General features: G+C 52.4%; 7 protein-coding genes across 9 annotated transcripts; 5 read left to right on the top strand and 2 right to left on the bottom strand.

Moving 5' to 3' along the window:
• The first annotated feature begins 101 nt into the window (after nt 1–101).
• Nucleotides 102–4,059, top strand: PV09_01325 (glycine dehydrogenase). The gene is made up of 2 exons (XM_016354195.1): nt 102–3,464; nt 3,535–4,059. The coding sequence occupies exons 1-2, from the start codon at nt 347–349 to the stop codon at nt 3,588–3,590; spliced, it is 3,174 nt and encodes a 1,057-aa protein (XP_016218290.1). The 5' UTR covers nt 102–346; the 3' UTR covers nt 3,591–4,059.
• On the bottom strand, nt 3,844–5,814 carry PV09_01324 (uncharacterized protein). The gene has a single exon (XM_016354194.1). It carries the CDS (start codon nt 5,693–5,695, stop codon nt 4,082–4,084), a length of 1,614 nt encoding a protein of 537 aa, XP_016218289.1. The 5' UTR covers nt 5,696–5,814; the 3' UTR covers nt 3,844–4,081.
• A 167-nt stretch (nt 5,815–5,981) lies between these two features.
• On the top strand, nt 5,982–9,808 carry PV09_01323. 3 transcript variants are annotated; one of them, XM_016354193.1, is made up of 2 exons: nt 5,982–8,392; nt 8,452–9,808. In XM_016354193.1, exons 1-2 carry the CDS (start codon nt 6,306–6,308, stop codon nt 8,513–8,515), a joined length of 2,151 nt encoding a protein of 716 aa, XP_016218288.1. In that variant the 5' UTR covers nt 5,982–6,305; the 3' UTR covers nt 8,516–9,808. The 3 variants fall into 3 exon arrangements, with proteins under 3 accessions (XP_016218288.1, XP_016218287.1, XP_016218286.1); XM_016354192.1 differs by having other exon boundaries at nt 5,982–8,839; nt 8,904–9,808; XM_016354191.1 differs by having other exon boundaries at nt 5,982–8,852; nt 8,904–9,808.
• Nucleotides 9,809–9,820: 12 nt separating this feature from the next.
• Nucleotides 9,821–10,520, bottom strand: PV09_01322 (uncharacterized protein; the record flags this gene model as incomplete). Its single annotated transcript, XM_016354190.1, is given in 2 exon segments — nt 9,821–10,135; nt 10,140–10,520. Coding segments are annotated over 2 exon segments (696 nt in total).
• Nucleotides 10,521–13,117: 2,597 nt separating this feature from the next.
• PV09_01321 (uncharacterized protein) lies at nt 13,118–13,958 on the top strand (the record flags this gene model as incomplete). Its single annotated transcript, XM_016354189.1, has 2 exons — nt 13,118–13,262; nt 13,366–13,958. The coding sequence occupies 2 exons, from the start codon at nt 13,118–13,120 to the stop codon at nt 13,956–13,958; spliced, it is 738 nt and encodes a 245-aa protein (XP_016218284.1).
• Nucleotides 13,959–18,630: 4,672 nt separating this feature from the next.
• On the top strand, nt 18,631–20,227 carry PV09_01320 (uncharacterized protein). The gene is made up of 2 exons (XM_016354188.1): nt 18,631–19,236; nt 19,325–20,227. The coding sequence occupies exons 1-2, from the start codon at nt 18,770–18,772 to the stop codon at nt 20,136–20,138; spliced, it is 1,281 nt and encodes a 426-aa protein (XP_016218283.1). The 5' UTR covers nt 18,631–18,769; the 3' UTR covers nt 20,139–20,227.
• Nucleotides 20,228–20,275: 48 nt separating this feature from the next.
• PV09_01319 (uncharacterized protein) lies at nt 20,276–21,092 on the top strand. Its single transcript, XM_016354187.1, has one exon. It carries the CDS (start codon nt 20,603–20,605, stop codon nt 20,918–20,920), a length of 318 nt encoding a protein of 105 aa, XP_016218282.1. The 5' UTR covers nt 20,276–20,602; the 3' UTR covers nt 20,921–21,092.
• The last annotated feature ends 1,578 nt before the right edge of the window (nt 21,093–22,670 follow it).

Below are 22,670 nucleotides of genomic sequence, written 5' to 3'. Positions count from 1 at the left end.
GGACTCCGATTAGCGCATTCCGATTGCGGCAATAGACAATGCACCGTTGATAGCCGCTGATATGGAAAATTTCGGAATGTGATAATCCGAAGCGTGTCCAACAAAAACTTCGAAGTCTCTTCGAGCGAAACAAAGAGCGGGCATAGCACAGCTCCAATAGCCCCAGAAATCGCACCTGTATCTTGCATTGAGCTCTGGACGGCGTAGTCACGCGTTTGGCCTCTTCTCTGCGTCAAGTTTTGCACACTCAATGACGTCTACTTGAGGCGAAACTTTGTGACGGCAGCGACAACAGTGCTTCGCACGCAGCTCAATTCTAACCACAAAGCCAGGTCAATCCACCCAGATGCAGTCTTACTTACGTTTTCTTTCGCCTCGTGGCGTGAGGCCTCTAGGATTGCGCGCTGCTCGCCCAAGGCAGTTTCCGCTCGTGCGGCGGTGTCTTGCACAGTCACAATTCCGACCATTTTACGAGAGCTCCGCGACCGACCGTCAAGATGGATCACCAGCAAACCAGAATGGAGGGCCAAAACTGTCACCGTTCGTACCCCTTGACACCTTCCCACATCGACACATTGGGCCCTCGTCACCGGAGGTGCAGCAAATGCTTAAGGCTTTGGATCCGCCTGTAGAGTCGCTTGATGATTTTGTAAAGGAGGTGCTTCCCGCAGACATACTGTCTTCAAGAGACCTGCACATTGACGGGCCAGGATCGAGGACCAAAGATGGGAAGAAGTCAAAGCTTGATGAGGAAGGTTATTCTGAGTCACAGCTCCTGGCTCGACTTAGGTCGATAGCAAGCAAGAACAAGGTTTACCGAAGTTATATCGGTTGTGGATATGCGGGAACACGCGTTCCGGAGGTCATCAAACGAAACGTGCTAGAGGGGCCTGGGTGGTATACCAGCTACACACCATACCAGCCTGAAATCAGCCAAGGCAGACTGGAATCCCTTTTGAACTTCCAGACCATGGTCGGTGACCTCACTGGGCTGGCTATGGCGAATGCTTCCGTGCTAGACGAACCTACTGCTGCTGCAGAGGCAATGACGCTGAGTCTGAACTCGTTGCCGAGTTCCAGGCAGAAGAGAAAGAACAAGGTGTACTTCGTCTCTCACCTTTGTCATCCACAGACGATTGCTGTGCTTCATGCACGAGCCCAAGGTTTCGGTATCGAGATTCGTGTAGGCGATGTCCTTGCTGATAACTACAAGAATGTTAAAGACATTGGCGAAGATTTGGTTGGCGTGCTCGTGCAATATCCCGACACAGAGGGCAATGTCAGCGATTTCAGAGGCTTGTCAGATTTGGTGCACAAAATGGGTGGCACGTTGAGCGTTGGAACTGATCTTCTTGCGCTTACGGTGCTCACACCACCAGGAGAATGGGGAGCAGATGTTGCCTTTGGCAATGCCCAACGATTCGGCGTGCCTTTCGGTTATGGTGGACCACATGCCGCGTTCTTTGCTACAAGCGACAAACACAAACGTAAAATTCCAGGTCGTTTAATTGGTCTTTCGAAGGACAGATTGGGTGACCCGGCTGCGAGACTGGCATTGCAAACAAGAGAGCAACACATTCGACGAGAGAAGGCAACGAGCAATATTTGTACTGCTCAAGCGTTGCTTGCCAACATGAGTGCTTTTTACGCTATTTATCACGGCCCACAGGGTCTAAAGGCCATCGCAGAAAGAACAATTACGATCGCGAGAGTGATGCAAAAGGCTTTGGAAGATATGGGCTACAAAACAGGACGCAGCAGATCTGGTCTCGTACAGTTCGATACCGTGGTCATCAAGGCCACGAATGCCAAAGAGCTGGTGAGCTGGGCTGTTCAAGACAAACAGATCAACCTTCGGTTGCTTGACGATGAGCATGTGGCGATCACAGTCGACGAGACGGTAGATAAGCAGGACATCGAAGACATACTCTCAATCTTTGCAAAGTTTGCCTCTACTACACCGAAAATCAACCTTGAAAAGATTGCCGAAGAAGTCGGCTATGACGCTCAGCAAATAGCACCACCGTTCAGGAGGAGTTCTAGCTATCTTACGCATCCAGTCTTCAACACCCATCACTCCGAAACAGAACTGCTGCGCTACATTCACCATCTTCAGTCGAAGGACTTGTCACTCACTCATTCCATGATTCCCTTGGGATCTTGCACAATGAAGCTAAACGCGACTACCGAGATGGTCCCTGTTTCCTGGCCGGAATTCTCATCACTACATCCTTTCGTGCCAACAGATCAAGCTCAGGGCTATGCACAGATGATCAAGGAGCTGGAAACCGATTTGGCGATGATAACGGGCTTCGATGCCGTTTCCGTGCAACCAAATTCGGGTGCCCAAGGCGAATTCACCGGTCTGCGTGTCATTCGCGAATATCAGAAACAGCAGCCAGGAAAGAAGCGTGACATCTGCTTAATCCCCGTATCCGCCCATGGCACAAATCCCGCAAGCGCAGCGATGGCAGGGATGCGGGTCGTGCCTATTAAGTGTGACACTGTTACTGGGAACCTCGACATGGCTGACTTGAAAGCGAAATGTGAAAAGCACAGCGAAGAGCTAGGCGCTATTATGATCACTTATCCAAGCACCTTTGGAGTGTTTGAGCCTAACATCAAGGAAGTTTGCAAGCTTGTTCACAATCACGGCGGCCAGGTGTACATGGACGGAGCAAACATGAATGCTCAAATTGGTCTATGTTCACCCGGTGAGATTGGCGCAGACGTTTGCCATCTCAACCTGCACAAGACGTTCTGTATTCCACATGGTGGTGGTGGACCTGGTGTCGGTCCCATCGGAGTCAAGTCACACCTTGCGCCGTTCCTGCCAGGCCATCCTCTTGTCCCCAATGTCGGCGGTGAAAAGGCAATTCCTCCCGTTTCAGGTGCACCATGGGGCTCTGCATCTATCCTTCCCATTTCTTGGGCCTACATCAAGATGATGGGTGGCCTCGGACTTACACACGCGACGAAAATCACGCTCTTGAACGCAAACTATATTCTTTCTCGCCTCAAACCTCACTATAAGATCCTTTACACTAATTCGAATGGTCGTTGTGCGCATGAATTCATTCTAGATGTCCGAAGATTTAAAGAGACGGCGGGAGTAGAGGCCATCGACATCGCGAAACGTCTCCAGGACTACGGTTTCCATGCTCCGACAATGTCGTGGCCCGTGGCGAATACTCTCATGATTGAACCAACAGAGTCGGAAAGTAAGGAAGAGCTCGATAGATTTTGCGATGCATTGATCGAGATTAGAAAGGAGATCGCCGAGATAGAGGAGGGAAAGATGCCAAAGGAGGGTAATGTCCTTAAATTGGCACCACATAGTCAGAAGGACATCATCCTCAGCACAGATTGGGAGACGAGGCCGTATGACAGGGCCAAAGCGGCATATCCGCTTCCATACCTGAAGGAGAAGAAATTTTGGCCTGCCGTAACAAGGCTTGACGATGGTATGTTTCTCAATTTTTTCTTTGCCTCACACAATTGGGAGAATTAGGGTTAACCAGTCCTTTCCCACAGCTTACGGTGATGTGAACTTGTTCTGCACATGTGCTCCTGTAGACAATGAGCATTGAAGTAACTTGTGCGGCGACACCACGTCGGACGTTCGTATCAAAACCAGCTCGATACAGCCTGGCCTTCAACAAGACCAGCATCTGTAGTCGAGAACTTGGTGAAAGGTTATTATAGGCAACTGATCATGGATAGGCGCTTTGGGGATAGACAGCGATGGAATGCTATTCAACATCTCGTGAGCGTTTTAGCGACGGCGTTTAACATTCTGCCCCGCAGTATAACGTAATAAAAGACGGGGGAGACAGGGAGCTCTTTCTCATCAAAGATCTAATTCCGGAGAACAGTATCTTGAAATCGTAATTCTTTTACCTCTTGGCGAGGTCCCGTGGCTTTCTGTCTACACACTGCGTGCTTGAGCTGGGCACCGTATTACACACGGTGAATACATTATGCTATGCGTTACGACCCCGCTCTCTCCAAACACGACGAAGGTGATATAATCATCAAGCCCATACCGTTAGATATGCGTAATAACATCTCGTCAAATCCGTCAGGGCCTTGCGCTGCCCCTACCTACGGTTTTTTTTCCTTTGTAATCCAATATCCTCCTCATTCGGTGGTCTCTAGCCATCCTCCATCGAACATACAGCATCACCGCATCTTTTAGCACCACGAACGCTGCACCGCCTACAAGACTTCTCCCCCACTTTTGCTGCAGCAGGCCTGTCGGCTGCTTTGTGCCCATCCAGCTGGTTTTCATGGTAGTCCAGCTGCGAGGAAGGACCAACCTTAGCAGCTCGCCCATGATCGCGCTGACTGCAGGGAAAGCCAAAGCACCCAGAACGGATTCGAAGAGATGGGAAGTTGAAACGGCAAGGTTGAAATTGTTGCGCTCAGCTGGAGGTTGAGGATTCGCGTCTCCGACGGGGGCTGCACCATTTCGGCGGCGGTGGGCTCGGTTACGAGGAACATTTGGCGCAGGAGCCGCGGCTGGAACACCTGGTTGTTCTTCAGGAAGCCCACCTGGCATGTGCATATTTGCTTCGCCCTGAGGGTCTGGCTGTTCTGGCTGTGGAACGTCCTCATCTTCATCCCAGTCTTCCAACACGCCGAGGTCAACGTTGATCTCCAGGATATTCTCATCATCATCTAGCCTGCCAGCGTTGTCCTCATTGTTCGCATTGTCGTTTTGGGAATCGAGACTGGCACGAGGTTGAATTTCCTTCAGCCAGCGCTTGACGTGCTTGCCCCACACGCGCTCATAGTACGCATTGTAAAGACTGCGGAGGTAGGGGAGCAACGCGAAGGACAAGCCTGCAGAAGGTGGCCAGTGGCCAACATCTGCAAAGGGGTCTGTATCAGGCTTTGTGACAAAGAAGAGGATGGGGAGAATGGGTAATATGCCATCAGCGAGGTTGGTTCTCGAGAAGATGAGCATGCTTGGAATACAGAACAAACCGATATCTAATCGGAGTCTCTGTCTCCAATGGTCGAGAAGCCTTTGCATGCCCATTTCTGGGTCCGGCGGCTGTCGCAAGAGCGGCGCTAATATCCTCTCGCCGTCTTCTTGGCCAAAGATCAGCATTACAGAGGATGCTCCATGAGCCCAGCATAGATACCAAAATGATGACACGCCCACAGTGAATACGCCAGGAAGCACCAACTTGCTGCCCATAATCTCAATGCTCTTGACCGCATCGACTACGTAACTCTTGGGCCGCGCCAGTTGTATCTCTGACTTGCATTGCGGACACAAAATCTTATCACCAGGATTTCGCTGCCTCCTTGAGCTGGGCGACTCCATGTCGGCTATCCAGTCCAACAAACATTGCTCATGTGCTTCCAGTGCACATGGACATGGACTTCGCCATTCGGAAGTAGTAGGGGTGTCCTCAGTCTCGTCCGAGAAGCATATCCAGCATTTTCTAGGTTCCTGCACGTCTTGCGGATTTGTTTGCGATGTCTGTTTCCCCGTCTGCTCCTCGGTCTCCTTGCGCTTGCCTGATGATGAGGACGGGTTCAACAGTATAGTTTGTGAATCTTCGGAAATGGTCGAATGTGCTTCACTATCGGCTCGATTCAGCGATTGTGACGACGAGGCTTCGGGACTAGCTGGTCGTTGCGAGGGTGATGGCCGCCGGTGCGATGGCGGAAGCGATGCCATTGCTATCGTTGGCGATTATATGGCGAGCGGTTGCCAGTTGAAGCCGAGCGTGATGTCAACTCCCGGGGCAAATCTGAAAGTCGTAGTCCACGTTGCGTTTCGCAGCTGATGAGGTCAAGACCGAGGATCGGGGAGCTTTTGGGCCGTGATCCATGTTTACCTACGGCCAGTAGCAAGTCAGTGGCTTGGTCAAGGCCCTCCCAGGGCTGTGGCTTGCATCCCTGCACAGCTGCACCATATTTATGTAGATTCACTAGCACAGTCTGCATTGGCTCAAGCACACAACGTTGCCTCAAGGACAATCACTGTGCCTAACAAGGCAAACTGAGTTTTCCATGAACGTGTGGAATCACGCAGTTGCACACTTATCTGCAAAGTCGGCTCCTTCTGTGGTCAATGTTGGCTTTACCTTCGTCGCTCATGAGCTCTCTACTGACATGTTCTCTTTATTTTTGACCCATTCCAAAGCGGACATTTTGGCTTCTAGTTACCTCAATTAAATGTTATTTGCTGCTCAAGGACTCTAATGACTCTCCAGTCGAATACACTACCACTCTCGATTGGGCTCTAGCTTTCTAACATTGGAACCTTCTGTTGATAATCTTTAAAAATGTCAACATCAGTCCGTCGCTCAAGCCGGGCAACAAAGCCGAGCACAAAATACGCAGTCGATCCGTTTGAGCAGTATAAAGACCTTCTCGTGCACTCATCTGATGACAGTTGTGCTCCATCAGAACAGGCAGAGGGTCGGGATGAACTATCATCTGACACTGAGTTCGATGCAGAACAAGCCGCCAAGGAAGTTCTTGAAGCGGGAATGGATATGGATGAGGACTCAGACGAACAGGATGACAATTTCGAGATGAATCAGGGCTCTGAGGATGATGACGATGAAGTTGAAGTTTTAGAATCAGCAAGAACAATGTCACATCGTAGGTCCAACGGGCGCGAGACATCAAAATTTCAATCTTCCGCCTTGCCCAAAGGCAGATCAGCTTCAATGAAGAAAAGTACGTCAAAGCGAAAAGCTGAAGGAGGCACTTCTGATGTTCTACCGATCTTTGATCCCATGGGAAATACAGGAGCAAAGGGCCGGAACGTTCACTACACACGTGGTATACCGGAAGCATTACATTCGCAAGGTAGAGAGAGCCGTTTGCTCTATGCAATCGGACCAGGGACTGAAGATTTGGTGGCGCATATTCAAGTCAGGGAACGATGGTTAAATGATGAAACTGTCCCATACCGTCAGGAGCGCAAAGGGAGGAGTGGTGGAGGCTTGGGCTACAGTCCCTGGTATCCAGAGGAAAAAAGAAACAAGGAAGCAGAAGTGGAATTGCGTTGGTATTACGATGAAGGCGGGAAGGAAATCTTTGAGCGAATGCAAGAGACTCGGAAGGTGGATATGAGTTACGCGCCGAACAACTATGCCCCTTCTGACGACATTATCGCGGGTCCAATCAACCAGCAAGAACTATACCCAGGACCCAAACTATTTGAGCAATGGAATTTAGGAGAGGCATACAGAGATATTTCTAGCGCTGGTGAACACCAATCCTGGATAATTAACGCAGGAGCGCGTATTCAAAGCTTGGAGTGGTGTCCTAACAAAGCCGGGACGTCACAGTATCTCGCTGTTAGCACGTCTCAATCACCACAAGATGTACAGATCCCTGAAGGAGTTTCTGCACCAGCGTACACACCACAGGCTGGACGGCAGCAATGTCTTCAAATATGGGAGATTTTTGCTGAGGGGGACAAGGACAGTGCTGCAAATAAGATCGACTATTCGAGGAAGCCTGTGCTTCGACAGATCATTTCGACAGATTGGGGGGTCTTGAAGAAGATGCGGTGGTGCCCGACGCCTGACCGAACAAATATGCAGGAGAAACGGCTTGGTCTGCTGGGTTGCATTTTCACGGATGGGAGGATACGCGTCATCGATCTCACTAATCCGCGAAGAGAAGACGGCGAGGTGGAATACGTTCACATCATCACCGCAGCCTTTGAATCAAAGCCACCTGAGACGATTTGCACCTGTCTCACCTGGCTTTCGAGCAGAAACATTGCAGCCGGTACGGCCGATGGCTGCGTAGCAATATGGACATTACCTGACGTCTTACGACGTACTTCGTCGATGAAGTCACGTGAGTCACGTCCTTGGTTCTACCAGCGACTACACCAGTCGTACATCCACTCCCTCACCAGTGGCTATCCCTCACGGCCCCACCTACTTATAACATACTCTTTCGATGGTCTTGTCCGTGCTACGGATATTCGCTCACCGACCTACGACACTGTGGTATCGCAGCGCTCTAGAATAGCGCAAGGCCCCGTTATATGGCACGATTTGACGCAGTCGGCGCTGAACATCGATGACAATTTCACTCTGAAAAGTTACGGACACAGACTCTTTCACAAGGCAGTTAGCATCGCCCGACTTACAGCATTTGGAGCCGATGTGAGCACGAGCTGTTTACATGCGAGTGTGCTGGTTGGATGCGTGGATGGTACTGTTTGGGTCACAAATCCAATACGAAGGCTTCGGGATCACAAGCACAAACCCCTGGTTCAATGCGTTTTAAAGCACGAATGGCGCCGTGCTTTGACTAGGCATAACTCTGCAAGCGGAGGCAGTCATGATCTGAATACATTAAAATCAAATCAAAACAATGCGGAAGACACAGAGCATCCTGAGTCAGTACTCACCCGGCCGCTCATCAGAATTTTAACAGGTTTTAAAATAACTCAAACAGACATGGGGCAAGAGAGCAGGATGAATGCCACGAAGGATTATGTGAGTTTTGCCACCGTGTATGAGGAACGAACGGCAGTTACGCAGGTGTCCTGGAACCCAAACCTAAGGGCTGGAACATGGGCGTCTGTGGGCACAGGAAGTGGGCTTGTGATCGTGAGAGATTTGGCAGCAGATTGATAACTAGCCTTGCAGATGATTGACGTTGTGAGGAAATTCTACACAACGTTTCTTGTCGCATGGGCCGAAAGCGCTAGCCTTTCGCAATTACGCTTCGGTGAATTGCGTGAGCATTTATGCTTATCAGCAGCACGGGTTCCCCCTCCTCAAACCAAAAAAAGACTCAAGAAAATTTTCGATGCCCACTGGCAACTGGCCAAAAGCAAATGGTAAGCATACATTGTAGGTTTGTAGTCAACCAATGAAGTCATTATTTAATCAAGAAGTATCTAGGCTGCATGTCAATTTGATGAACATCAAGTGCTCCAAGTGATGGCGAGCATATACGGGCTTGGCTCGTTAATATTGTAACTCAACGCAGCGAGAACACGACCATTTCGAGATCAGCTGGATATGTTTCTCATCGCGCCGCCGCCGCGCTTGACACTCTACCTACACTAGGCCATATTCGCCCGTGACAGTTGCAGTTACGGATAAACCAGTCTGCCTTTGTAACCAGGATCTTTGTCCCACTCCGGCCTCATACCGTATTTCTTTATATCGACGGAGTCCTTCGGGATCCCTTTTCTCTGCTGCTTTTTGGAATTTTTGCAGTTCTTCAGATGGACCGATCGTGGAGCATAGTGTTTAGAACCAGACAGGTAACGCATCTTGCAACGAAAGCAAAATACGCTCTTGCAAGCTTTGAGGCCGTTAGTCATAGTCGAGGAGCAAGGGATGAAAAATAAGATAACGACGCACATGGGCACTCAAAATCTTCACATGCCCCATCATGCTCCAAGATCTCGCCGCAACCAGCTGCTGGGCAACGTTTCGACAGACCAGTACCTCGTTGCAGGTCCTCGTTGCGACGATGTTGGAGCTCCTTGTCAACCAACGCCTTGATCGGATTGCATGTAAAGTTGTTCTTTGGATGAACGCCCTTACACAAGTCGCAGTTCATTCTTGCGCAGTCAGGACAGTTCCATATTGGCGCTCTATTCTCCCTCGAGCAGGCGCTACGATGAAGGAAGTGATGCATAGACCGTCGGCGGGGTACACCTGCGTAAGTGCATCGAGATTCATTGGCGTTGCCTTTGAAATAGCATTGTCTGTAACCAGGATGTTTACTCATGGCATCTTGTGTCGCATGTTCGTTGTACCTTGAGCGCGTATTAGTGACAATGCTCTTATCATGGGAAGAAAAACAATCACTTGTCCAATGTATCGGTGTCTGCAAGTCGTTTCATGTCATCTCCATCAAGCACCTGCTTGCAGCCCAGTTCCGGACATCCAATCTTTCTCCAGTTCCCTAATCCGACTTGAGCTGAGAGAAACCACTGCGCACAGGGTTTGCATAATGAAGCATCATGCTGGCATCGTGGCGTCAATGACGCTCCATGTGTGTACGTGACCGTTTCTGAACACACGATGCAACTAAACACGTTTTTCGCACTCAACAGCTGGAAGAACTCGCTGGAGCCCGTCACCAAAAATTCAGCTTCCCATTCCGAGCCAAAAAGAACCTACGTACACGAAAAGCGCGCTGTCGACAAACCTGTAGGTCTCCATTTTTCGACTGACCACGGCGAGTTTCCTTCGGCAGTCTTCGTGGAAGCATTCTTGCTGCCTTGTCACGACGGCCCAGACAAAGTTGATATCACATTGCGGACAGATAAGAGTCTTTGAACCAGTGTGATTGCCGGCGCACTTGGTCATTCGAGCGAAGGCCGACTCGCGAAGCTTTGTCTTGGGCTTCTTGCAAACTCTGCACGACTTGGCTGCACTCACGACCGGGTCGCTGTTCGCCACATGATCCTGTTCGCTCGCTTTGCGTTCAGGTTCGCAAAATTCAATGGCGGCATTGACTTTCCAGCATACTTTCCATACCTCGAGTTCAGCACGTTGCATACTGCGATAGCCACAGACTCGACTGACGAAGGTGGCAGGAGAGATCGAGAGGCGCCGGCGTGAAAGAGCCTCCTCAAGTGCTGTATCCCACTCTTGAAAGCACGTTGCCCCGCTTTATGCACAGCGTTCGAGCCGGCGGCCATGTAGCCTGAATGAACTAAGAGGCTGTTTCAGCCCGAGCTTTCTCTTTGCCTTCAGCAAGGCGTCGTCTGCAAGCCAAAGCCTTGGCAGCTAAATCGAGTCTTGAGCAGGTGAGCTCGACCGGTGAGGGTACCTACAAATGGCTGTTGGCAGAAGGTCATGCGGTCTTTATTCAGGTCGAGCCTGCCACGATTCCAGAGCATTCTTCACTTTCTGGCTTCCTCCCCTGCCCCTGATTGTGATACAGCGCACGATGTCCGACTACTATGACGTGATCTTTGTCAAGACTGACGATGGAGAGAGGGTAGACTTCAGAAATGTTGCAAAAGACACGACCATTCGTGATATGCAGAAGCAGTTGGTCCGCAAACTGAACTTGGGACGGTACGAGTGGAATACCTTCGAACTCCTTTTCGCAGGCGCCCCCTTGAAAAACAGTACGAACATGTGCCGACTATGATTCCTTAAGAAGTTCTAATGGTTTTGAATCATAGGCTCGACTTTGGAGCAAAGCGGCGTCCGAGAGGTAGATGTGGAAAACCAATCCGTCACGGTGAATACAGGATCTAACTCTAGAATTACAACCCGAAATCCGTTCTCTACTCTGTTCCGGATGATGACGCCGAGCATGGCCCTCCACCAGCTTACGTAGAAAAGGACCAAGCGAAAGATCCGTCTTCCCCTAAGAAAATTCGCAGCATGTTTGTCAACTGTAGTGGAAGTTCCAAGTTGCTGGCGGACGTTGATCTCAATTCCACCGCTGATGACTTACTCAAACGTCTTGCCGAAGAGAAAGGCGTCGACATTAGAGAGGCGCATCTGCTTTACGGAGGAAAAGAACTGTATGGGAGAAAAGGCTTGGTGCATTACGATCTGCATAAGGTCAGAACAACCGGTTTGTGAGCAATTCCATAACAAAAGCTTACCAGGTCTAAAGGACTGCACCGTATTCATCTTCTATCGCGGGCACGGTGGCTGATAGCCAAGCGGATTGATGGCTCGCCATGAGACTGGAAGTTACTGAGCCTCGGGAGGAAATAAGTGCTTTTAGTGCAAGATCGATGATTGGTGCCATAGTCCATACAACAGTAATTGACGTAATTTCCTTTTGACGGGGACAAAATGCTCCAGGGTTCAACCTCAGAGCTCCGCACCATAGCAAAAAAAGGGAAAATCATCCTCAGGCAGTTAAGAATGACTTGTGCCACGAATATGTTCCGCATTTTCTTTCTGCTGGAAGGGCGATCACTCTTTCCAGCGACCGCTTGGACGAAGAGCAAAAATATGCCCGCGACTGAGACGAGCATGCTTAGAACCACACCAGCTTGAAGCGTCGTCAGCCCAGATTTGGCAAGTTTCGATGACCTGACCAATGACTTCGCCGCCGGTGGTAGAGAAAATATATCAGACCACAGGTACCCCTATAATGGAAGTGCTCCGACGCTGTATAGGGCCTCCACATGCTGGAACTGTGCTATGTTATCCACATAGCTCGTGCGACTTATGAAACATGTGATGGAAACAAAGGTCGCTGGTAAGGGACGGCCGATCCAGATTAGCAGCGCATACGCGAAGGCCAAGCTGCGCCAAAGAATAGCCGCTGTGCTTGCGGTAAATATGAGCTGTACGAGCAAGCTCGTCAGGTGCAGCAGAAACAATTTCTCACGCGAGGACGTCCTTTTCGAAGCCCATTCTAGTCCGACGCTTTTGATGAGCCTCTTCGCTATCCATATCTGCAACTCTATCCTCCCAAGAACAAGCACCGAGAGCGCCGTGAGGGTCCACAACGAGAAGAACCACAACGCGGCAAAGCTTGCCGATCTACATATACCGTGTGGCTCGTTGTGGAACTGCCAAAAACGGGTGGCATGAAGGATTGCCTGAGACGACTCGTCAGCCATGGATTCTCTTCCGGACGTACTTCGTTCGCGCGCATGAGCAACGAAGTCAAACTTCACTCAAAGAGACGAGCAGAAGGTTCGTGAGCCTCAGATCAGGCAGGGAGAGAATGGCCAGTCAGGACCTGCCATGAAGAAAGGCTGCTGGGCGGGAAAGCCGTCAGCAGATGTGGGCGAGAAATGCATCCAGCAAAGACTGCTTTCTGGTAGGATCTCGTCACGCTGCTGTTCAGCTCGCAAATCTTCTTATCTGCGGCACTTGGTATATGCAGGAGCCTGAAAGCCGTGATCGCTTGGCGCCCATCAGACTGAGCAGGAGAAGACGTAGAAATCGCTTCATTCACGCCGGAAATGGCTTAGCAAGGTGACGAGACGTTCGCGGCAAAGCCTCTTCCTGGATGGAATGCTTACAAACGAAAGGTTCCTGTCTCAGCCTGAAGCTTTGACCGGTTATGGCTGCTCTGAAGCTTTAGATTTTATGTAAATCGGAATGTTGTTGAGGAATAAAAAAAAAAATCCAAGACCACAAGCAGCTCATGAGCAGTTCGACAGCCCGTCATGAAACTTGTCCCTCGCCTTGCTCTGGCCAGCACGCCATACTCGACGGCGACCAATTACGGCATACTCTGCGTGAACGACACGTGCGTCGACTCAGTGTACGGGCCCTGCTGCTCTACGTCAGGATTTTGCGGCAGTTCCGATAGTAAGTCATGAAGTGAAAAGCAATAAGGGGGAATGAGCAAGGGACAATGAAGTTGCACTTTTGGTGTGCAGAGCACTGTTTGAACTAACGTATCGCGACGAAGATTATTGTGGATTCCTGAACTGCGTGTCTGGCCCATGCCAGAAGCCAGATCTGCTCGCGAACACGTCAGACGTGATCGTCGAGGCGGCTGCGCTGTCCGTCCTGACGGAGTCGTCCGTTCGCAACGCATGTCTTCTGTGGATGGGACTGGGGGTGTTTCTAGCGCTGCTGTTCGTAGCCGTCGTGCTGGGCGCCATGGAGTCAGCGTTTGAGACGCCGACCGAGAAGACGCGACGCCTGGCTCGAGCCCGGGAAGCCAGAATCAAAAAAGCGCTTGCGAATGCGAGGGCAAGTCTGGACGCGGAGAAAAGACGGCGGGCGGAGCTGCAGGACGTCCATGACGACGAGATTGCCGACCACGAGCGTACGACGCAGGAGCTGCAGTCCCTGCGCACCCAGCTGATCAGCGAGGAAAGCCGTCACGAGCACCAGGTCGAAGAGCTCCGTCGACGCCTGAACGAGCTGACCGAGGATCGAACGCGTCTGAATCGCGAGCTCCGTGAGAAGAGGTTGGCTCTTGACGAGAAAACGCGCGAGGTAGACGAGCTAGTCTCCCAGTTTGAATTTCTTCAAAGCTCAATGGCCGCCGTCTGATCGTCGTCTCGGGCATCTTCTTTCCACGATCTTAATAGGGGTTCGATTTTTTCTACTTCCTTTTCGACTTCGCAAGAACATGGTTAAGAGCCGATCAGAGCGCGTACCGCGTCTCCTGAAGTGATCCAAGACAAGGAACGAACCCGAAGCGGCCAACATTGGGACAAGCGATCATGGTTTGAAGTTTTCAAACACCCATGCATCTGAAGTATGCTGGACGATGTCGTCAAGAGCTTCAACACCGTAGCAGGCGCCATTCGACGTTGAACACATGCGAGAGGGAATCAAGATCCGCCGTCCCCCCTCCCCCCACTTTCTCTCTCTCCTTCCCTCCGCACTGAGGCAAATAGACAAGTGAGCAGCTGGTCCCGTAAGAAGATCGTACTTTTGGACGAGCCACATCAGCCGGACTTGAACCGTCTTCCAAACCCACGCCGCCAATAAAAAAAAACACCGACTACTCGATTTTCACAATGGCTACACACAGGCGTTTGTTATGATATGCTCATACAGCGTTGACAGTTGCGACGCGGCCTGCGTGGTGCTGGTCAGATTTGGCCGTAGAGTTTCCCGCGCGCACCAAAATCGGGATGCGTTCATTGACGTCCCGCGTTTTGAAGCGCTATTTGCGCGACTAGCAAGCGAACATACACTTGAGGCTGATTAAGGTCGCATCTCTATGGAACATGCTCTCTCCGTCCACAAGCCACCACTTCGCAGAGAAGGGCGGCTCGCCTAGCTGCAATGCACAAGTGGATAGGAGGACACTCAATACGGGGGCAGACGTGTCGAAAGTCTGCACGAGCAACCATGATGATCCAGAGGCTGGACGACCACCGCGGGTTTTTGGATCGCGTCGCCGGACACGCGTAGATGGCCGACGCTTCGTCGCGTCCTATCCTGAACTTTAGCTTTGGGACACAAACTTTCTTCGCTCTACCCTAACAACAGCGGCCGGGGCGTCTCGCAACGCGGCTAGCCCAGTCGTTCTATGCGGCTCGACAAACAACGCCATGCAAAATGCGAAATTGGCCTCGGGCTCTCTCAGCTTTGGATCTTCTCGGTTCTTCACAGCGTGGAAGAAAAAACGATCGTGTTGCGCAGACGTTTCTCGGCGCGGTCGCTGTACTATGTGCACGCAGATGGAGAATGGAAGCTTGTGCCGAGCGGAATTCCCAGGCAAATCACGCGAGCGGCTCATCTACAAGTGACAGATTGCGCTGTGAGCACGACAGCAAGCCCCCGGCTGTTTCTCCTCGACAGGCGATGTTGCAGCTTAGCGGGCACCGGAGCGAAAGTCAGTTTTTTCGTCGACAGACGCAATCAGGCCAAGGAGCTGTTACCCAGCCGATCGTCGTCCATCGGCAGAAGAGATCGGGGTCCCATGACGCAGCCTCGTCGCGGCCTTGCGTACCCCTGATAGGATTCGCGTCCTGGAGCAATTGCTTGCCTCCAGAGCCGCCTCCGGCAAATACCGACCAACGACGTTTGCCTCACCAAAGCCCCAGCTGCTGGGCCGTTCGCGTGACGATTCTTTTTGGAGTCGTCCGATCGTGCAATCCCGCTTTGTGTGTCTTTTCCTTCCGCGCTTCCGATCAAACCAGAGGCGCTCGTCCTCTCAACCGCCCCCTCCACCAGGGGGAAAAAGGGGATCGCGGCCCGGTTGTTTCTGGCTTGAGGACGATCACGACCGACGGGTGGGGCATGGGCAAGAAGATGTGAAGACAAAAAACGAGTGTTTTGGTTCGTGACGCGGGCCAAAAGACAGCAGCGCAACGCAAAAGTCTCCACCCGGGAGAACGGGTGTGGGAGTGAAAAAGAGGTATCGCGCTGCTGCTGCTGCTGCTGCTGCTGCTGCTGGTGGGAAGCATCATGCAAGGTCCCAAAACTGGGCGGCGCCGCCGGAAATCCTAATCGATTGGCGCAGCGGGGCGAGCATATCCAAGCAAGACAGCCAAATGGGGAACTCTCCGACCCACCACTACGTACATGGCGAACGAACCCTAGCACGAGGAATTTTCCTTTTTTTTTCCGCGCCGTCTCTATCCCTCTCGTTCGCAATTGCTCATCAGAAAGAGGGGAAAGAAGAGCGGAAAAAATCCGCTGACCAATACATCAATGGCTGTTGGTCTGGTCGCCCAGTCTCTCGTTGCTGACACGTCCCCGAGTCGGGCGGGATGGCTCAAATGCTCGGAGCAGAATCTCCATGGCGTGCTGCGCCGGTAAGGGCGAGTGTGCAGATCAAACCACTTTGCCGTAGACGTGGAAGGCGGGGAAGGCGAAAGCCTCGCGCTCGAGGTGCAACCGTGGCAGAGCGTCTTGTTCTGATCTCCGAACGTTCTGTTTTGGTATCTTCAGTTAGCCTGCGACGTGTAACGAGAAGCAGCACGACAAGGCAGGACGATGCGTCGCAGCGTCTGGGGAAAGCTCGCTGCGGCGAATAGAGAGGCGCAGATGCGCCCAGGGGCTGGACGCTGCACGATCCGCGGGAATGCCATTGATGTGCGGCAGAATCACACAGCTCTTTGACGGTTCTGGCGGGGAGTAGCGGGAAGCGCAGCAGACATGCGTTCCTCCTGCGACGTGCTTTGCTCACGATGGGGTGCAGATCCGTCGCGAAAGCTGACAAAGTGCAGCACGCGAGCTACCGAGGACTGCACAGTGCTGAAGGTGCTGATTTGGCGTGTCGAACGTTGAAGCTTATGATGGGATTGTGATGGACCTCCGACGTCACAGTCCGGCGCGTTTCGCTAGAGACGACTCATGAGGCGGGGCCAAGACGAGCCGCTAACGTATTATTAGTTGTGATCAGAGCAGTGAACTACTGATTAAACGACTGATTAACCCGACCAAGCTTGGGCAGGTCCTGTCGTCTGGCTGGATCCGCGAGCCACGAGCGAAGCAAAGAGAGCAGGATCCCTTTCCGAAAGCACGACCACGGGAAACAAAACAAGGGGGGGGGGGGGGGGAAGAAAAGAAAAGAAAGGAAAAAAAAAACAGAACATGACGAGGCTCTATTAGCCCAACCATCTATCACATGACCTGTTGCCTGTCAGTCAGCAGTATCAGTCAGCAGTGAGAAGGGCTCCTCATTGTTGGAAACCAGACAAAACGGAAAGAAATGGTTTGATATTTTTTTTTTCCTTTTTTCCCCTTCGATATTATTTCTTCCCGCGCAGATGGCTAGGCTGGACCGAGGATGCGGGTGGCGGCGCACAAATTTTACACCCGCAATTTTTTTTTTGTCGATGGGCAGCATAATACCGTAATGAGAAAGGGAATTTTTTTTTTTCCCCCGTTCGCCGTCAGCCCGATTCTTTTCTAAGCCATGCGTTCCCATTCGCTGCGACCTGACCCGAGGGCACCGAGCTGTCGTTGGCGTTCGTGCAGGGCATGTGGTGGTGCGGCGAGGAAGATCAGCTCTTTGGCAGCAAGAGGTGCTGCAGCACGTCGTCTCGCGGGCACTTATAGGAAGACGGAGAAGGGAGCAGGAGCCGTGGGCGGTCGTGGTAGATCAATCGTTCGACCAAGGCGCCGCAGTCTCAGCGCTCGCTGCCTGAAGCTTCGCTAACGCGGCTGCATCTTCGAGCACGGCGGCCGTTGTTTGTTGTCGTGTGCTGCCTTGACTTCCTGTGCAAACCAAGAGCCGTCAAGCGCCGGATCTGCTCCTCGTTTCTTCTTCTTCCTCATTGCTGACTTGGCTTGGTCGTGACTGGATGCGCTCACCTTTAGCCTTCAGCGCTCCTCGTATCTCCCTCCGGCGGACCAGCAGCATCATCGTCATCGTCATCACCATCGAGCAGGGTCTCTCTGTTGAAAAAACCCCCCCCTCCTCCTCCTCCACGTCTGTCCCTCAGCCCTTTGCCCACTCATCATCTCTCCCCTCCATCACAGACGTATCCGCTCCTCCAATACAAACGCGGTCTTTCTGCCAAATCATCTGTGTGTTTCGTTGCAGCAGACTGACTGTTTTCGCTTGAAACACAGCCTCACCATTATTTTTCGCCCAACTGAAGCCTGCGCTACCCACCGGGGCCAACCCCCCCCCCCTGGCTGGAGATCGGGCTCAGGCTAGGCCTTGCTACGTCAAACAAGAAAAAAAAAATCGAGCCCCCGTGGGCGCACGCGAGAAAGCAGAGAGCTTCGCTGCGCCCAGGGGCAAAGAGGCGATCCATCCCGACAGTAATCTCTCTTTCCCTGTCTGCTGTCGCCTCTCTCGCCTCTGACGGCTCTCACGTCCCGCCCGCTGGGAGCCAAGCAGACAACGTAGGAAGAAAGGGCCAGAAAAAACTGCGTCCAGCCCACCAAGAAACTGCTGCCTCGTCGTCGCTCACCGGCGCCAAAGCCGAGCAACCCCAGCAAAGGCCAGCCCGCGCTGCGATCCGTCGCACATCCGCACGCTTTCGCCGCCTGTGTTCTCCCCCCTCTCTCGCGCCGTCCGTCAGTTGCGCTGGTTCTGCCTTTTGGGACCTTCCGTGGCCTTTGCTGTATTGGTGCAAGCTCTGTATCAGGACTCACCGTCTCATGCGCGAGCCCAGCGTCCTGCATCCGAGCGCCAATCAGTGGGCGTGCGCAGCCTGCGCTCAGCCGACCCCCCCAGTCGGCTGTGCTGCACGATCCTGGAGTCGCGAGCGTCAAACAATCTTTTTGCATCCTGGAACCGCTTTTTCTGCCTCGTCCCCCATCGCCATCACAAACCACATTGCCCACATCTCCCCAAAAGCCCCTCTGCGCCTCTGCCCAGCGCTGCCAGACACAACGTTCAGTCCGCCCTGCTCTCCGCCAGAAGACTGATCGCAGCCGCCCGTACCATGCCCTACAACACCCGGCGCAAGTCGGTCTCGCTGTCGCAGCTGGGAATCCATGTGCCTGCCAGCTCGCGATCGTCATCCCATCGCTCACCGCCTGCCTCAGCTACCACCCCCCCCGCCGACGAAGACATGCAGCACGAACAGCAGCATCCGAGCAAGAAGTTGAAGAGATCGCACTCGTCGGCCGGCGACGAGCCTCTCTCGCCCATATCTACGTCGTCGCCGTCAAGAGCTTCGCCACCTGCCCTGAGGGATGACCCTCTCCCACCAAGCGCCGGCCGCGTGGCGCCGGGCGTCGACGCGACCACTCCGCCGCCAGAGGCCGGCGTCAGCAGGGTCGACACGGAGGGCATCAACGACGAAATCGTCGTCGCCGTCATACAGCAGCTCGAGAAGACGGGCAACCGCCCGCATCTGCTCAAAGAGCTCGCTGCCATCCTCCAACACAGCCTGCCCATCGTGCAAAGGTAAGGCCTCTTCTCTTGCCTACACTGTCAACGGGTGTTCTGCTCTTTGGATCAATGTGCTAACGCGTCCTTTGTTGCGTTGCAACAGCTCTGCGAACCAGCCCGCCATCATTTCCTCGCGGCTTGCCACCTACATGAAGCGTCCGTGGACGGCGCTGGCTCCGTGTCCCATAGGGAAGGAGCTCATCGGCACCCACCCAAAGCGCATCTACTTCTACCTCACCACTCAGCCGAGGCAAGCGTTCCCGGATCCTCCGGAACGCGCAGATCAGGCCGCGCGCATCATCTCGCCGTCGCTCACCTCGGCCGAGAACGAAGAGGACGACAAGCAGGCCAGGAGCCGCGCTGCCTTGTCGCCCTCGCCCGAGGTTGACCTCTCGACGCCGGAGCTTGAGCAGTACGAGTCGCCCTTGGAAACTGAATACTTTCCGCACGGCCACGCGCTCTCCCGGTTCCAAGCGCACGACGGCTCGACCACCAGCCTCGCGCAGAGTCAGTCCACCCCGCCGCTCGAGGGCGACGAGCGCGAGTTCACCCAGACGGCCACCTCGTTGCAGCAGCGTCACAAATCTGAGTCCATGGATTTTGCCACCCGGGCGCCGCCCGCCACCAAGGTCGAGCCCGTGGACGAGATCATGACCGAAGATTCGGAGGAGAGCCGGGCGCGCCACAACCGGTCCGACGCGGCCGCTCTGTTTGGCCAAGGCGACAGCCATCTGTCCATTGCCAAGGTATCTTTCATGGAGAGCAGCCCGATGCTGAGACCGCAGGTCGACTTCGACATGCTTGTCACGCACAAATTGGAAGTACACGACATACGGCTCTCGGACGAGTACGACTCCAACTTCCTATGCGAGACGGTCGAAATGGACGAGCTTGACGATCTGTTCGCCACGTATTAGAGGCGCCCCTGACTCCTTTCGACATCCGCGCATAGCTCTGTTTGGGCCGTTCATCCAAGTCGAGCAGGAGCCCGCGGCGTCTTCCCGGGTCCGTTCGTTCTTGGGTGGGGGGGGGGGGGGGGGGGGGGGGTTTTTTGGCCTCCCTCCCTCTAATATTCCCTTTCTATCCTCGCATCTACTTTTTGGACGGCCACTGCATGTTGTCATTTTTTTTTCATCTCTTTTTTTTTAACATTAGATTTGGGGGCCATGCACGCATGCACGATAGTTTCATGGATTGATTGATTTATGTTTCGGGCCAGAAATCTGCTCTAAGCTGGCTTAGGTAACAGCGCACCGGATAAAGTCTGTTCGGTGCATAGGGAGCCTTGTATGTGTGACTATAGAACGTTGTCGTTGTTGTCGATTGGCATCCCTGGAAGGGAAGAGGGCCATCGGAAGACAAGAAAAGCGCTTGGTGCGATATGATGCAATGCATGAGGAGACGCAGAGTGGGAGACTGGACGTGGGAAAAACGACGATACCAACCACGCATGCACCTTCGCGTCTTCCTTTTTACGGGTTTGTTTTTTATTTCCTCTCTATCATTCTTCAGCGGGTGGAGGGAGAAAGCACGCCTTTGTATAACTAGCACTCTGAATCGTTGGGCTGGGGGGTGGTTGAACAAGCTGATATCCATGTGCTGCTACTTTCTCCTTCTCTTCGTCATTCCCCTTTTGATCATTGCTTTTGCTTCTTCCTGGCGAAAGAGGGGCTGGGGATCAAAAACTCATGGGAGGTAACGAGGTTGGCGTCAATTTGGTGGTTGTTTTTTTTTAACATATATTTCAATTTTTTTTTTCTTTCTCTTTTCATCGGGTGCTTGTGTAAATTCTTGCAAAAGACCAAGTTACTACGAAACAGTCCAAGAATATAAAAAGAGAAATCCAGACAGTCAAGAGTTTTTTTTTTCTTTTCTTTTTTCTTTTTAAATTAAAAAAAATTTTTTTTACATATGTTAGAGACGTAATTTTGATTCTGTATAAGGAACTTAAAACAAAAACCCTTTCGCTTCGTTTCCTTCGCGAAAGAAGGAATACGAAAGGTGACGGGCGAGATGTCAAGCTAGAGCGTGAAAATAGACGAGAGGGATAACAAAGGAAGATAAGATGCTTGCACGCGTCTCCTCGCTGGCGCCGCTTTTGCGAACGTACGTCGCGATCGTGCATTGGCAGATCCGCTTGTATACACATCTACACACATCTACACACACATACACACACACACACATATATATATATATATGTACGTATGTATGTACAGATGTACACGTGTGTGCGCGTACGCGATTTAAAGCTTCGCATCGATTTTCGCACGTCCCAGCTGGCGGCCTCGTCCGGACGCCGGCGCCGGGCTGATTGAATTTGCCATTTTTTCTTCATTCTCTTTTGAGTGGTCCTTCGCGCGCAACCGTCGAGTTCGGTCCCGGCTGCGTGGGTTTTACCCAGCCCATCTATACAAGTACAGGCCGCAGCGCGCAAGAAGAAGCCGTTGTGCTAAAATAAGGGTTTTTTTTTTTTAAAAAAAAAAAAGCTTTGAAGTTAAACCTGATGCGCACGCGCCAGTGGGGCCACGTGCAATTGCTGCCTTTTTGTGAGAAACGGCGGCGCCCTTGGGGTTCCGAGCAAGAAGAGCGCTTGGGTGCTTTCGCTGTCTTTTTTTATTTGTCCCCTACCCCTTCCTTCTCCCTCCTTTATTCTTTCTTTTTTTTTTTTTTAACTTTTTTTCCCTCGTTCAGAACGGTGAGGAAATAAGGTTGCGCGCGCGTGTGTGTGTGTGTGTGTGTGTGTGTGTGTGTGTGTGTGTGTGTGTGTGTGTGTGCGTGTGCGAAGGAACCGTGTGTCGAGCAGTCTTTTGCCGTGCGTCACACGCCGGCCTTGCGCGCACCGCGCCAATGGACGGGGGCCTGGTCTCGAGAGATGTGCATTCGCCGTTTGACGACGCGCGCAAGTGGCGGTGTTGCCGCCGTCTTCTTCGAGCTCTCGACGTCGAGGACCAGTCCATGGCGCACTCGGGTTTCCGTCGACGTGCTCTTCCGGCGCGAGTGATTGTCGAGGCCTGTTGCGTGACTGTACATGTGTGGCTGTTGGCATGGGATGAAGGAACATCTTCTGTTCGAGGAGAAGCGAATCGCACTCAATGTAGCCTTTCTACGCTCTGTGCTGGCTCACTAGTCCCCCTCCTGAATCTCTTGTTTAAAGGCCGATAGACAAATAAAATCGTATATCAAGACCAATCTATTGCTTCACTACTGCTTGGTCATTGCATATCTTCCCCTTCCTGGCCGAACAATCTGTCAACCGCGAACCCCACCGCCCATACTAAAAACTCTTCAATCGCAATACGCTTGACATGTAGCTCATGTGTGTTGAACCAAGATAGCTGTGCAAGCTGTTCCAACTGGCCAAATTATGAGACAGATTGTCTTGTGATCAGCAACAGCAAAGGTTTAACAACACACCTGAGACATCATTAGCAGAATGCGAGAAGTAG

The sequence above is a fragment of the Verruconis gallopava genome (genome assembly GCF_000836295.1).
Source record: "Verruconis gallopava strain CBS 43764 unplaced genomic scaffold supercont1.3, whole genome shotgun sequence".
Lineage (NCBI taxonomy): Eukaryota > Fungi > Ascomycota > Dothideomycetes > Venturiales > Sympoventuriaceae > Verruconis > Verruconis gallopava.
This window is presented reverse-complemented; position numbering and strand designations above follow the sequence as displayed.